This window comes from Syngnathus typhle, linkage group LG20 (assembly GCF_033458585.1).
Source record: "Syngnathus typhle isolate RoL2023-S1 ecotype Sweden linkage group LG20, RoL_Styp_1.0, whole genome shotgun sequence".
Lineage (NCBI taxonomy): Eukaryota > Metazoa > Chordata > Actinopteri > Syngnathiformes > Syngnathidae > Syngnathus > Syngnathus typhle.
In genome coordinates this window covers 3,920,265-3,934,299 of record NC_083757.1, presented here as the reverse complement: position 1 = coordinate 3,934,299, position 14,035 = coordinate 3,920,265, and the positions used below count along the sequence as shown (strand labels likewise).

General features: G+C 38.1%; 3 protein-coding genes across 10 annotated transcripts; 2 read left to right on the top strand and 1 right to left on the bottom strand.

Annotated features, from left to right (window-relative positions):
* Positions 1–223: 223 nt before the first annotated feature.
* Positions 224–13,878, bottom strand: anxa14 (annexin A14). 8 transcript variants are annotated; one of them, XR_009710616.1, is made up of 17 exons: positions 13,539–13,877; positions 13,434–13,477; positions 13,174–13,270; positions 13,026–13,114; positions 12,671–12,784; positions 12,517–12,607; positions 12,342–12,445; positions 12,097–12,135; positions 11,938–12,028; positions 11,775–11,870; positions 11,654–11,709; positions 11,435–11,542; positions 4,723–4,847; positions 4,580–4,633; positions 4,410–4,494; positions 4,220–4,331; positions 224–837 (listed from the first exon to the last, which is right to left on the bottom strand). XR_009710616.1 is itself a non-coding variant. In XM_061266697.1 (14 exons), the coding sequence occupies exons 3-14, from the start codon at positions 13,458–13,460 to the stop codon at positions 11,108–11,110; spliced, it is 972 nt and encodes a 323-aa protein (XP_061122681.1). In that variant the 5' UTR covers positions 13,461–13,477; positions 13,539–13,551; positions 13,663–13,878; the 3' UTR covers positions 10,993–11,107. The 8 variants fall into 8 exon arrangements, 3 of the variants coding, with proteins under 3 accessions (XP_061122681.1, XP_061122682.1, XP_061122683.1); XR_009710615.1 differs by having other exon boundaries at positions 4,410–4,633; XR_009710614.1 differs by having other exon boundaries at positions 4,220–4,494.
* LOC133144191 (uncharacterized) lies at positions 5,964–7,520 on the top strand. The gene is made up of 2 exons (XM_061266701.1): positions 5,964–6,103; positions 7,020–7,520. Exons 1-2 carry the CDS (start codon positions 6,038–6,040, stop codon positions 7,356–7,358), a joined length of 405 nt encoding a protein of 134 aa, XP_061122685.1. The 5' UTR covers positions 5,964–6,037; the 3' UTR covers positions 7,359–7,520.
* Positions 9,373–10,948, top strand: LOC133144190 (mucin-2-like). The gene is made up of 2 exons (XM_061266700.1): positions 9,373–9,526; positions 9,961–10,948. The coding sequence occupies exons 1-2, from the start codon at positions 9,479–9,481 to the stop codon at positions 10,546–10,548; spliced, it is 636 nt and encodes a 211-aa protein (XP_061122684.1). The 5' UTR covers positions 9,373–9,478; the 3' UTR covers positions 10,549–10,948.
* Positions 13,879–14,035: the final 157 nt, after the last annotated feature.

The window sequence follows — 14,035 nt, the reverse complement described above, 5'->3', positions numbered from 1 at the left end:
GGGAATCCGCCGCAGCATGGCAGTCATATGCTGTTGATTAACTCGCTAATGGACAGCCAGCCGAGTGGGGTGAAGTCATTTCATACCAATCACTATTCATTACCTAATGAGAAATGATGACTCGGGGGCCCTTGCCACCTCAAAAGGCAAAGTTGATCAATCGTACTATCATTATTTACCTCTTTAAATTCCGAACCTGTAATTAGGAGACACAGCCAAAAAAGAGGTTGTAGCTCTTTATTCCCAGACTGACCATCATCTATCAAAAGCTAAGCAGATTTTTATGGCGCGGCGATGTGGAATCAAACAAACAAAAAACTTGAAATAAGATATTTTTGTGCACAGGTTGACTTCCAGGTCTCACAAGTTTGATAAAAACCTGTTTTACATGCAGCAAGAATTTAACAATAAATAATATGCCAATCACAGCTATTAAGCACTACATTAATTTGAGTAAAAAAAACTAAGAATAAAATTTAATTAGATTTAAAAGATCATTCCAAGTTTACTAGATCATATGCAATTGATTGTAGATGACTTGAAGCAATTGAAGTAAATGGAGAGTGGTGGCTGGTTGCAGTAATAAATACGTTTTCCACTGCGGATCTTCAAAATGATTATCGAAATTTACCCGCCATACTCCACCCATGTCATACTTTGCATGCCATGTTATGATTATGAAGTGGATATTTTTAGCAGACCCCCCTCAACAAGCCCCCAATATATCCCACATACGGTCCAGTAACGCCGCTCGAAGGCATCCATCGTGTAAACATCCCGTTTGACATGATCTTGCTTTCCCGTCACGCTGTTGACTCATCACTTACTGAACAGGTGCTGTTTGAATAGAAGGCACACACAAACACACACACACACACACAATTTAGTGGGGGATGCATCCTACGATTAGTAAAACATGCAGGCAAGCTTGCTAAAAATCTCACGCCGCTTACAGATGACTACAATTAGCCTGTGCTGCATTATTAACGCTGTTCATGTCCTTTTAAAAAAGAAAACGACATGGGAAAACAGTCATCCAGTTACTCCATTAATATTCACACCTCCCAGTGTGAAGGTATTTGAGGTATCAGACGCCGAATGCATTTCTACGCCGCCTTCCCGATGAAAAATGCATCAGCTTCGATCGCCGTCGCCGTTGCAAATCTCGCGTAAGGTTAGCCCCGGCGAACAAAACGTTGTCTTTTTATTCCCCTCGCTCTCCTGGCTTTGTCTTACCTGCGTGCCATTAAGAAGCCCAACGCATCAAACAGGCCGGCGCCGCTCGGGAGGCTTTTCCTTTCAATTAAAACTGACCCTGACCGTTTCTGTCGGGCCTCCTGCGCTCATCAAGTACAACTGGAAGCTCCAAGTTGTTACTTGCTCTCCAGTGAGCTTCCACTTTATAACTAACTCTCGCTTGGCACAACTTTAAGAAGAAAGTGAAATGATAACGAAGGAGTATGACGAACAACTGGGCCTCCCACAAATAGACTGCAAGGTTGATTCAAAGATTTCATCCTATCAAATCTTTTCTCTTAACTATCTGCAAGAGACAATTCACATCTGCAAGCTATTAAATGGGTCAGTAAGTTAGTAAATTAGCCCCTATGACTTTTCATTAATAGACTTCCCATCGAGAGCGGTGTAGGGGGTTGATATAACTGAAAAGGATGAATAGCCGACTTCTCGATTCAATTTTGAACTTTAATCAAATTGCCAATTAACTGTATTAACATGGGAGGCTTCATGTTTAGAATTGATGGATCCCAGTTGCTCCTCGCCGCGTCTTAATGAAACCGAACGGGGAGGGAGGAGGAGCCTAGCGAGGACGACCTTCGGCTACTGATGCGCTAATTAACTCGCTGTTATGCTTTGAGGATCAATTATTCAGCGCAGGTGAGTATTGCGTCATTATTACAACGAAACGTCAGTGCATCCATGCAGCTAGTTGCAATTGAGTGCCGTCCCCCCTCCCAGAAAAGCACACCATATGCACTTGTGACTGAGTGGATAATCCCAAATTATGCAGGGATCAAGGTTAATCTGTGGTTAAAAAATGAAATGGATTCAGAAGCTATCAAGAATCAAATCTCTCATCTGGCGTGTTTTGCAAGTCCCATTTTACCAATCAGGACCATGGCTAGTTCACCTTTTCTCATGGCGCCTCTCTTTGGTATGATAGAAAGCAGACCTTTGTAAGGATCATCTATCATTACATGGGATGAGCATTTCTTTGCATGCTGGGATCTTTGAGGATTACAGGAGGATTACTTCTTTCATATTTTCAAACCCTCTGTGGGCTGGATCCAGTTTATCTTTTACCGTCCAGCAGTTTTTTGCTAAGATAGTGGTTAACCTTCCCCAGACTGCTTGTCCCTCAGATTTGATTTCAGCATCAGTGCATCCTTTTTGTGATGTTATTCTCGGAACTGGACAGAAGAATTTGACATGCACAATTGCTGGAAATTTATAATTTATGGTTGCGTTGATTTCATATTTTTGTTAGAGTCATATACCCTAAACACACCTTTTGCTACTTCTGTATTTTTTTTGTTTTTATGTGTGTTTATGTAAATATAAATAATCAAGATATATATTTTTATTTTAAACTTGTAGTGTTATTTATGTAAATATAAATAATCAAAATATATTTTTAAAATTTTTTAAACTTGTAGTGTTTTTATGTAAATATAAATAATCCAATTTTTTTTTTTAAACTTGTAGTGATTTTTTTTTCATTCAGCTTTCTCACTATAATAGTCAAAAAAGTGTCAGAAGAAAAAAAACTTTCATATTAACTATGCCTTTGAGTCTCAACTTTTATTACATTAAAGTCTAAATCCAAAAGTACCTTAATCATTATTATTTTATATTATTGTTTCTGGCCAGATTAAAGAATTTCTTCCGTTCTTGTGAGAGTGCTTTTGAACTAATCCTTTCTCGATGCTTATTACACACAATTATATCCATTTTCTCATCTCACTCTGAGACAGGAAGCAATTAAGTGCATTACCCAAGGCGTTTTACTTTTTCCCACCCCTTTTTCTAGAACTTGCCTTTGTTCAACATGGCATTTACCATCCATCTCCCTGTCCAGGGCGCTGCCTCTTAGTAAGGCTCCCTCTCGTCTTCCTGACAGGACGTCAAACAACAAATGTGTCTGCTTTCAACATCCACTGACCTCTGCAGCCACACGTACGCACAACCTCGGCTGAGAAATGATACGCATGTGACTGCTCAAGTGTGCTCGCCAACAATGCTAACAAAATTGGCAGCTATCGTCCAAATCATTTTTTCCCCCTCGCTTTTATCCAGCGCCAGGGGAAACGGGGGGAGGCTTGTTCACCTTGAGGGAAAAAGGTGAAAGAAAAAATTCTGAGTGCTCTATTTAAGCAGTTGCAATGATGAATGGATTTGAGGTTTTAGCCTTGTCAATCTTCCCCACCCAAAAATGTCTTTACAGCAGAGAGAGAATATTTTATGGCCTGTTTGGAGTCTCATCACATGAATGCTAAAAGTCGCTCGTCTTCTCATTATTACAAATATGCAAAACGTGCAAGTCTGCTATGAGGTCTCAGAAATAAATGACACTAGATGGATTGCTCTTGAATTCCAGATCCTGGGGGTCAACGATATGATCTCTAAAAAAGGCTTTTGTTTACTTTTATTTAATCGCATTATAGTGTAACATCTAACCATAGTTGCATGACAGTTGTCGAGGGCCATCCAAATTTTGCATCACAGCATCATCGGAAATGAAGCCAATTAATGTCGGTGTAGCGAATCATTTAAAAGCTAATGTCAGGATTGAGCTGTTAGCAACTTGATGCTTTCATGCAGTTGTAATCACTGACTTGCTTTATTAATGACGAACAGCCAAAATACCGCTAAGGGACTTTTTCGTTTCTTTATGACAGCATGAGCGACGCTTTAATCGACAAATGCATTTGATGCCAAGATTTTATTTTCTCCCCCTCCACCACGTGTTGGCTCTCACAAACGTGCTGTAAACAAGAACACGGCTCTTATTGGCTTCTTGATGCAAAGTGAAGGTGACCAAGCAATTTCTGCTAACTTGCAACAAATCAAATGCATTACTCTGTGTAAGTGGCTACTCCCTCATCAGTTTTCCCACAATGGGAGAGGTGTCTTTCTGCTGCGTGGGAAAAAAAATGAGATCTATTGATCCATTGGGGGGGTAAAGGGACTCCAGGCTTACTTGGCTCATGCGTTCCAAATGCAGTGATAGATGGATGAGAGCGAGCGCCCCACAATCAGATTGGCTATGGATTGTTGTGGACTGAATGGATAGCTCTTGGCTTCTCCCCAACCTGGAAGTCATAAATTGGTGCGGTTGAAACGGGGCGCCGACGGGGGGGGGGGGAGGATTGTTGCTCTGATTGGTTTACTGCGCATGTCAAGTCATTGTTGTCCCGCAAGAGAGCTTCTTAATCCAATTGACGGGAGTTAAAGGATGTGACGAATCTGGCCTCCCTGGGCAAAATGGAAACAACCATGTAGTGCACCTGCTGATGTGCAATGTCACATTGTACCACAAGGTGGCCACGTGTGAACCCACCTATCTGATATCACAGATATCACGCACATGGTGCACAACATCATCACACTGGACCTGTTTCTCAATGACAGTGTTGTTAGCCCAAAATATATTTGACTAATATTTAACAAAATGAGGTGCAATGAGGAGTAAATGTCACCCACTTCTCAGGTTGCCTCGTAGAATAAACCAGAAAGCAAAAGTGTTGCAGCATGCGGCCCTGCTCCGGTCCTGGTGAGCATCTTCATCAGTTGATCCATGTTGCAGGAACCAGGTCCTTTGACCCCACCTAGTGGACAAAAGCAGGACGAAATACACATTTTGAAATATTATTTTTCAAATATTTGTACGTGGACGGTGTCGCCGTCTTCTGGCCTTCTTTTTTTCCATTTGTCTCACGTGCTATATTCTATTTTTTTTTTATGGGAATGAGAGTTGAAAATCAAACTTTTGTTACACAGGCAACAACTAATAAAAATCAAGCTTTATTTCAAGTTTATTGTATCAATTTTCAGTTTGCTTTTTCTCCCTCTTTGCATTAATAAATAACATAAGCCTGCATATATTTTGCATGATATCAAAGGTTGATCTTACTGCCACGCTTCAGCAGGTTCTAGGAAGTAAACTATTTTTTTTTTTTTTATGGGAAAATCCAGCCCTTTGTTGACCTTAAAAATATATATATCACTTTTATCTGCAACATGTGATTATTTTATTTTTTCGACTTGATGCACTCTAATTTTGCTGTTTTTGGTGCATTGTTTAGTAAATAAAGTGTGTCAAGTATGCTCCTCACCTCTCTTCATAAGAAAGAGAACAAGAAAGCTGTTATGATCACTTCTTTTTTTTTTGGTTTTACATTCCTACACACTTAACGATAAAACTCCAACAGCAAAATTCTTTTGCGTTGCTGAACCTATGCCAACAATTCAATGGATTTTTTTTTCTCCCAAATGTTAAATTCATTCTTCAGTTGATCTGGTTAATCATATCATATCAGTTTCCCTCGGTCACTGTTTTGTTGAAAGAGTCTGGGGAAAAGTAAACACTTTCAAAACTGTGAGGAATTTGAATCTTATCACTATTCAAATGTACAGTACTAATACCAGCATGTGATATTGGGCAGCAGTCAAAATATGTTTTTCAACTCTTCTCATGAAAACAAAATAAAAACAATTCTAGAATCATAAAAAAAAACACTAATTGAAATGTGTACCATCAATAATAATTCAACAATTCCATTTATTGAATTATAATATGCAGTGGTCACGTAAACAAATAAAACGACACGTTTGATATATCTTCTCTGTCCATGTTGAAAATGTTGGAGAATGCAGAGCAAGATATTTCTCATGTGGCCTGCCCCCTGACAAATATCTCTTATCAGCATCAGCGTACCACAGGGTGGTATAAAAAGAGCAGCCCAACGTTTGGAAGGGCAGAATTTACAGTACATGAAATATACAGTAAGAGACCACAATGGAGAAAACAACAATGTTTGTCCTCTGGATATGCTTCATCTTCATGTTCACGAGCTCCACTGAGGTAAGAGCACTTTGCACATTTTTTTAGCAAAGCAAGATTAATCCTTTTATTTATTTTTTATTTTTTTATTAATAATATTTAACATTATATTTGTCATTCCATAAGTATCTGTGTCTGAAAAGCAAAGCGTGGAGAGTCTCTGTCATTTTGATGCGGATGTTTGATCCATCACAAAATGATCCTCAACTTTATTAAGCCAAAACATTCAATTCCCAAACAGTAAAGGATTCTATTCCACCTCCAAATTTATGATTTATGATTATGATTTAAGCTAGCACACTACCGTTCAAAAGTTTGGGGTCACAAAATTGTTTGGGTGACCCCAAACTTTTGAACGGTAGTGTAAATATTATTATAATAAAATATTATGAATTAAATATTATAAATTATATCTTATATTTGTATAAGATTATATATAATCTATGAATATAAGTATACATATATATTATAAGATTTTTTACACAGAGGATTATATATATAATCTATAAATAATTATCTAAATAAATATATACACATATCAAAAGTTTGGGGTCACCCAAACAATTTTGTTACCCCAAACTTTTGAACGGTGGTGTATATTCCATGTCCTAAAAAATCCGAAAGGATAACGTAACACAAAGAGTTCCTATCCGTGTGTGTTTTTATCCGCCATGCAATATGCAAAGTGTGGTTCATGTGTTCGTGCCTTTAGCAGCCAGAAGGAAGAGCAGGTGCTTGACCTTTGCATGGTATGACCATGAATGATTTGCCTGTGGAACACAGCAACTCATTATTATTCCGCCACCTTTTATCTCATGCCTTCACACAGACACGAATTGAGAGAACCATAACGGGAAATGTCAAAAAATAAATAATAATTAAGTTTTGGAACTTTTAATAAAATAATCAAGCGATTAAACCAATGTGTATTTTGCAGGGGCAAAGCGTGACGGCATGTTCATCATGTACAAGTGAAACAAGCCCGACTGACGCTTCTTCTCAGTCGACGGCGACCACGCCCAGCCGTTCCTCCGCTGGTGACCTCGCGCCATCGCGACCTCATTTGTCCATCACACCAGAGCAGCCTGCAGCATCCCCCGAAACAACCTCCAGCAGCCGAGTGCCAGCTTCCACCCCAAAACCGTCACCATCTCAGAGTCCGACCACCTCTGCCAGAACATCGACCACGACAATAAAAGCAGGGACAAATTCTTTGTTTGAATTATCCACTCCAATGCTAATGTGCATAATGGCCTTTTTAATCTGCAACGTATAAAATGCCAGACCATTGGACTCTTGTAGAGGCCTCATATTGCAAAAAATATTTATTGTAATGGAATTTGTTATTTTTGGGGGGATTTCTACTCAGTAGGATTAAAACATTGGAGTGGGATGTTTTACTTTCTTGAAGCAAATAAATATGCTTGTATTAAAACTAGTTTATTATGTGTAATGTTTTTTTTTTTTGCATCCATGTGCAAGCTTCCTGCAAGGGTGGGTGGAAATGAAGTTTTGCATTTGTGGTCCATGACCCGGATGGGAACCGAGAACCGCCTTCCGAAAAGCCGTATCAGGTTCACAATCTTAAAGACTTCAGAAAGGATAACAAGTGGAATTTCAGGGAGCAGCATTTTTTGTCAATACCGTCAAGATGGAGAATGAAATGGCTGACCTGCCAAAAGGAAGACTTCAAGTAAAGATGTTGAGGATCAGAAAAGATTTTCACTCCAAGAGGAAATCTTTTTGCAATATGAAGTATATTGTCCCGGGTTTCTTCTCATTGGCTCTGCTGGAATTTTTCTTTGTGCAGGTAAAACACTTTGAAATAAGTTGATATCTTAAAAGCTTACATTATTTCAATACATTTAAAGTAAAATTAAGATCTTTTTTTTTACTACATAGAGCATTCTACAAGCTACAACGCCATTCACGAATGAAAAATCTCTTACAACCTGGCCTTTTAATCAAACCATCAATACCACCGCCAACTTGGTTTCTAGTAGTATGACCACAACAACCCAACCTGTGACCACTAAGGGTGTCTCCATGACAACCAACGCACAACGTCACCTGTCCGCCTCCTCCGGTTTGCTCATTGGATTGTTTGCCTTCCGGGGATTTTGCCTTTGAGCTTCTTGTTAGTTCAACTGTATCCATTTAGTAAATTAAATTAAAAAAAAGTATTTGCTAGCATATTGTACATTTGATTTTCTTTTGGAAAACTTTTGGTCACTAAAGTGCTGCAACAAAGTGAAAGTTTTGAAGCTCCTGTTGAGTTCACATATTAACAAATGTGGTTTGTTTTGTTTTTTTAAATATGTATCCGTCACAAATAGGTCAGCCAATGAGGAAATCTGAAGATAGGTATGACTCAAAGCATTATAGTCCAATTTGTTCCTCCTCATGTTTCGATGTATGACCTGATATGAATTCCCAAGATTGTAAAACACAACAGTAATTCCTTCAAGGAAGAGGAAAAGAATTGTGGGGGAAAAAAACAACAACAATAAAATGGTTGAATCACGCCATGTTCTGTTATATCAAATGGTGCCATTTAGACCTGCCATATGTATATTGATCGGGTAATATTTAAACATTTGACACCGCTTCCGTTTTTTTTTCCCCAAATAGAACAAACAAAAGAGTTGTTCACTACTAGTTCGTATTTGTTCAGACACAAGCAGAAGCGGTGGAGCATTGTGTGTCTGTGTGTGTGTGTGTGTGTGGTTTGCCCAGGGGCTACTTCCAACAAAGGGAGGAACAATCCAAGTGTAAAAAAACATTCATATGTTGCTTAGTATGAGCCTGTTGATTACAAGAAGAGGAAACTTTTTTGGGGGGAAACAGTTTTTGTAAGATGATTTTCTGTTTGCTACGCATTTTTTAAATTTTTATTTTCAAACCACCAAACCTTAGTACTTTTTGAAAACTGACCTTGAGGCTCTCACTAACTTATATTATGGTGCAGTACAAGGACATTAAAACCAGTCTGTCAATTATCCACTATAAGCGGACAAAGTATTTGGAAAAGGAACAACCCCCCCCCAAAAAAATAATCAGGCATCACAATTATATATTTATGTAGAATGTTTATCGTAATCATTTCCACGGGTAACAAAAGTGAAAATGTGACTGAATTCTTTTTATGGAATGTTCCATCAAATATATTCAAAGGCAATATTTGATCAGCAAAATTCTACATACAACTTCCTGGAACCAAGGTCAGAGCATAAAAAGTGAGCCATAAATTGACTCCTATCCAAATCGATGACACTCCTCTATAAAAGCAAGAACAGTCAAGGTCCCGTCAGTGAGCACATGGATGCGGTGAAGAAGAATTGGACCTTCCTGTGAAGTGATCATTTTGGGGACATCTCTAAACCTCGTCTTGACATCATGAAGAATTTGATTGTGGGATTTTGCATTGTGGCACTCCTGGCAAGGGTACGATTTTTTTTCCATTTATCTACTTCAACATGACCCCTCTATTGTTTACTGAAGTTTAATTATGACAAAAAAAAAATCTAGAAAGTTAGATTTATTGAATAATTTGAATATAGCTACTATATTTAAAATAAAAATACAAACTAAAAACAAATTTGAATAATAATTGCTTTCATTGGTACTTACAGAACCCAAAAGCCAACTTGAACATATTTTATTCATTATGTCCCACATTGCTTATAACAGAAATTTAAACAATAATTTATTAAAAAAAAAAAACATGTTACAATATTTAGGTAAGAAATTATTATTATTTCTCTTTTTTATTTTTAAACTCTATAAGTTCTGTTTACCATATCGTGTTGGCTTAAGAAACATCCGCAATAACAGGTCATCAAAAACATTTTCTTTCTTTATCTAACATTGTTGAACAGGTTCAAGTCACAGTGACTCAGTCCACACCAGGCGCTACCACAAATACCCAAACGCAAACCAAATCCATTCCAGCTACAATGACATCGGCTGTGACAAGCTCCATGACAAGCTCCATGGCAAACACTGGAACTTCTGTCACGACCTCCATGGCAACCACCCGACCTCCTGTCACGACCTCCATGGCAACCACCCGACCTCCTGTCACGACCTCCATGGCAACCACCCGACCTCCTGTCCCGACCTCCATGGCAACCACCCGACCTCCTGTCACGACCTCCGTGGCAACCACCCAACCTCCTATCATGACCTCCACGGCAAACACCCGACCTCCCGACATGACCTCCACGGCAAACACCCGACCTTCTCCTGACATGACCTCTATGGCAACCACCGAATCTCCTCCTGACATGACCTCTATGGCAACCACCGAATCTCCTCCTGACATGACCTCCACGGCAACAACAATGCCTTCTACTGTCACCACCACAACGACAACTAAAACAACCACGCACAGTCGAGGAAGTGGAGTAGTACGTTCGCTGCAGTTGCTCGGGGTCTCACTCTTTCTTAGTGTCGTTTGCACATGAACAATGAAAAACCCAAATCTGCCAAATTGATTTAATCCTATGATTTATTGCTTGTGCTCTATTTCATTGCACTTGTGGTACGAGGATGATTAAACTATTTAGATTCTGATTACATTTATGTGAGTTTTGCTATGATATTAGAAATTATTTAAACGCTCCTGTTTATAAATGTATAACATTTGCGCAGCTTTTTGTTTTCGCATAGTTGTGAATTGCAATATCCCCAAACTATTACATACAAAACTTAACAAGGTTTTACACTCAATAAAATTGAATCAAAGCATCACTTGTCGAACCATAACGGCCAAACAATAGAATGGATTGGAAAAAATGTGGTCAGAAAAACTTCAATGGTCAAGGAGTAACTATCTAAGAAATAAAATATTTCTTAAAAGTTGAATGAACTATTTACTTCCTTTACTGGAATAGAAATTAAAACAGACACATTGTATATATGTATATTTTTTTATAATTGACATATGCTCTACATAGATTGAATTTTGTTTTAGACCGACACAATGATGAAAACAATCGCAATCACTTAAGTATCACCAAATATTTAATCTTCAGATCGACAGATGGCCAACAGAGCTTCTAAATGATATCCTTTGAAATGTTTCTGTTGAGACGGAAAATAGAATGCTTGTCAAAAAGCCACCAAAAATATAAACATGAATTTAAATCAGACATGTCAAACAAAAGTGATTTCAACAAATAATTTAGACGAGAATTTCATATTCCGTTCTGGTCATTTTAGACCTCGCCTTTTTATGTGTCAGCCAATCACCTCTCACTTTGCTTCAAGATTATTATAGACTAAGCCTGAGGCTTACCGTAGTGTTTATTGTTACCTAAGTGAGTTTTTTTGTGCATACTGGTGACCAACCTGCAGGGTCGTGTAGAGAGAAGTTCCTGTCATTTTAAGAAACGCCACTCTGATACTGAGTAGATCTTTCTCACTGTGGGACACCATTATGCCTTGCACTATTGGTGCCTAGAAGAAAACAGAAGGCATATCTCAAATCCTCTTCACATGACACTACAATAGACAGAGTCATATGAGGAAGTAATTTGATTGAAAACAATAAAAAAAAAAAAGGCTTACCTTCATGCTGGTTAATCTTTTGGCAAGGTACGCATCAGGGTTTTGAATGCACTCCACTGTTATGACACAAATAACTTGTCATTATTATATACTGCCGACACGGATCCATAACCAATAATACCTAGAACAGTCAAACCCAGACGAATATCCCCGGAGAATATTTTCTCCAGAGCTGGAATCATCATGTGTCCACTTTCCAGTTCCAGTCCCATCAGAACTGTCAGTAACGCAATTGTAAGTTATCACAAAACAATAAAAAAACATGTTTAGATTTTTCACCTCACCTTTGTTAAGGTGAGTTAAGTCTCTCGATGTGAGAATATCAATCCAAGGAGCTGCATCAGCTTTTTTCTTGTTTAGTGATGCCAAAAGAGACTGCCAGAAAGTAGTATTGAAAAATCATCTAGATTTATGTAGCTAGGTAACATTTAAATTGTTTTTACCTCAATGTCCTTTTGAACAAAACCTGTGACATCTTCTTTCTAATGGAGTGGGATGCAAAAAATCATTTCTAAATATATAAATTCAATGATATGCCCCTTTTTTAAATCTAATCCAGCTGTGCAACAGTAATACCGTAAATTTCGGACTATAAACCGCTACTTTTTTCTAAAATTTTGAACCCTGATTCACGAATTTTAACTGGTGCGGTTTATAGTCCAAAAATTACGGTAAGTAATCAACTTACATTGATCAGAGCTACTATGAGTTTAGCAAAGTCTCCACTGGTTTCTCCTTTGGCTTCCTTCTCCAGGTCCTTTTTATACACTGAAAAATAAATGAAGCAGTAACCTAATTTTCATTTTAAAAATATAAATTTGATTTAGTGGATATAATCCCCAAAGCAAGACTCGTGTGATTACTTTCTTTATATGCAGCACTGATGTCTCGAAGTTCTTTGCCTGATCTTGTACACATAATCTCCAGAAGTGTTTCCTCGTCTGTGCCTAAACCCTGAACATACAATTTATTGTCCTAAGTGTACATATTTGGAAGAGTGGAATAACAAAAACACACAGCCATGGCCTGTTGTAGGCGATAAGCCTCATGCTGCGAGGGAGGCATCATCAATTCCAACATGAGAGCTTCCAGATCTCCAGACAGAACTTTTTTCAGGCCAGCTATTAGGTTCTGTATCAAAGAAAGCAAAAATGAAATACATTATGAGATCTAAACATGAATTAAAGAAAATGGGACTTAAGCTCGTGCCTTGCGGTACACCACTGGTGATACTGAAACTGAACTGAAACTCCCTCACTAAACAAAGGTGTGTTAGTGAGTCATTTAAACGGTGTTTGATCAGCAAATATTTACAAATGAGAGATCATCATCTGTATCATTGGAAGTAAAACCTTTCTACATGATTCTTTACCTGTTGTGTTGTGTCTTTGTATATTTTGGCAATATGCTGCCTTTGAGCATTATTGCGATTTGTTAGGATTCGGACAAGAGGGGCAGCATCTGCGGAAACAACACATTGGTTGGAATTTTAAAAAATTGAATACAACGCAATAGCATACCTTTCTTCTCCATTGCTTTTTGGATTTGAATGACATCTCTTTGTGGTTGGAAACCGGAGAAAGGTCGCACAGTTCCAAGGGTACCCCAGGACATTGTCTACACGACAAACAAATTTCCAACCATGAATTCTGCTTGTTGTTATGACAATTAGATCCAAAGTTGGAATAGAAAATAAAGTGTTATCTATTCATTGCAATTTAGTGTTTCACATAACCAGCAACAACATTAAGCACTGAAGAAAAAAAACATGTGTACTTACATGAGACTTGTAGTACTCTCGATCCATCGCGTTGTTTTAAATACCTAAAAAGGAAATAAATCAACCTAGACATACAAAAACAAGTTTAAGGATTTTTTTTTTTACCTGCGATAGAATCCTGTGGCCCAGTTTGTTACAGCACTGTTAAGTAGTGAACTAATTTTTTTCTTTCTTCAAACAACCTCAAGTTATCAGCCTCGTCCCACCCTGCCACACCTCCAGCACTCACCTGGGACGTTCTACACATTCTCTGAGTTACCATTAAATGCATAGTACAGATTAATTTAGCTTAGAACCTGCTCATATCTACAATCAATTTTTTCTTGCAGATTTTTTATTTGTCAGAATAACCTGAAAAAAAGCTATTGAAATACTGAAAGCATAGGAAGACCTCATTCTTAAGGAAATTTGATCTTTCTGAGCCAGACTCCCTTGCACACCAGCACAAGCAGAAACCTGACACCTTTATGGTTATTCAAAACAAAAGTTGAGTAGCTCTGGATTATTTCCCAAATACGTCGCAAGTCACTGTATAAAAGAGATTTTTTAACTTGTTTTTTTTATATGTCGTAAGATTCAATAGGTTAGAAAATAAAATCAGC

Bases quoted from the DNA above. Each gene is read 5' to 3' on its own strand.
- LOC133144191 (XM_061266701.1), top strand. From the start codon at position 6,038: ATGGAGAAAACAACAATGTTTGTCCTCTGGATATGCTTCATCTTCATG. The intron at 6,104-7,019 runs GTAAGAGCACTT...TGTATTTTGCAG, and splicing joins TGTTCACGAGCTCCACTGAG to GGGCAAAGCGTGACGGCATG.
- LOC133144190 (XM_061266700.1), top strand. From the start codon at position 9,479: ATGAAGAATTTGATTGTGGGATTTTGCATTGTGGCACTCCTGGCAAGG. The intron at 9,527-9,960 runs GTACGATTTTTT...ATTGTTGAACAG, and splicing joins TTGTGGCACTCCTGGCAAGG to GTTCAAGTCACAGTGACTCA.
- anxa14 (XM_061266697.1), bottom strand. From the start codon at position 13,460: ATGGATCGAGAGTACTACAAGTCTCAT. The intron at 12,785-13,025 runs GTAAAGAATCAT...TCTTTGATACAG, and splicing joins ACAAAGACACAACACAACAG to AACCTAATAGCTGGCCTGAA. The intron at 11,543-11,653 runs GTAAGCCTTTTT...GTTTTCTTCTAG, and splicing joins AAAGATTAACCAGCATGAAG to GCACCAATAGTGCAAGGCAT.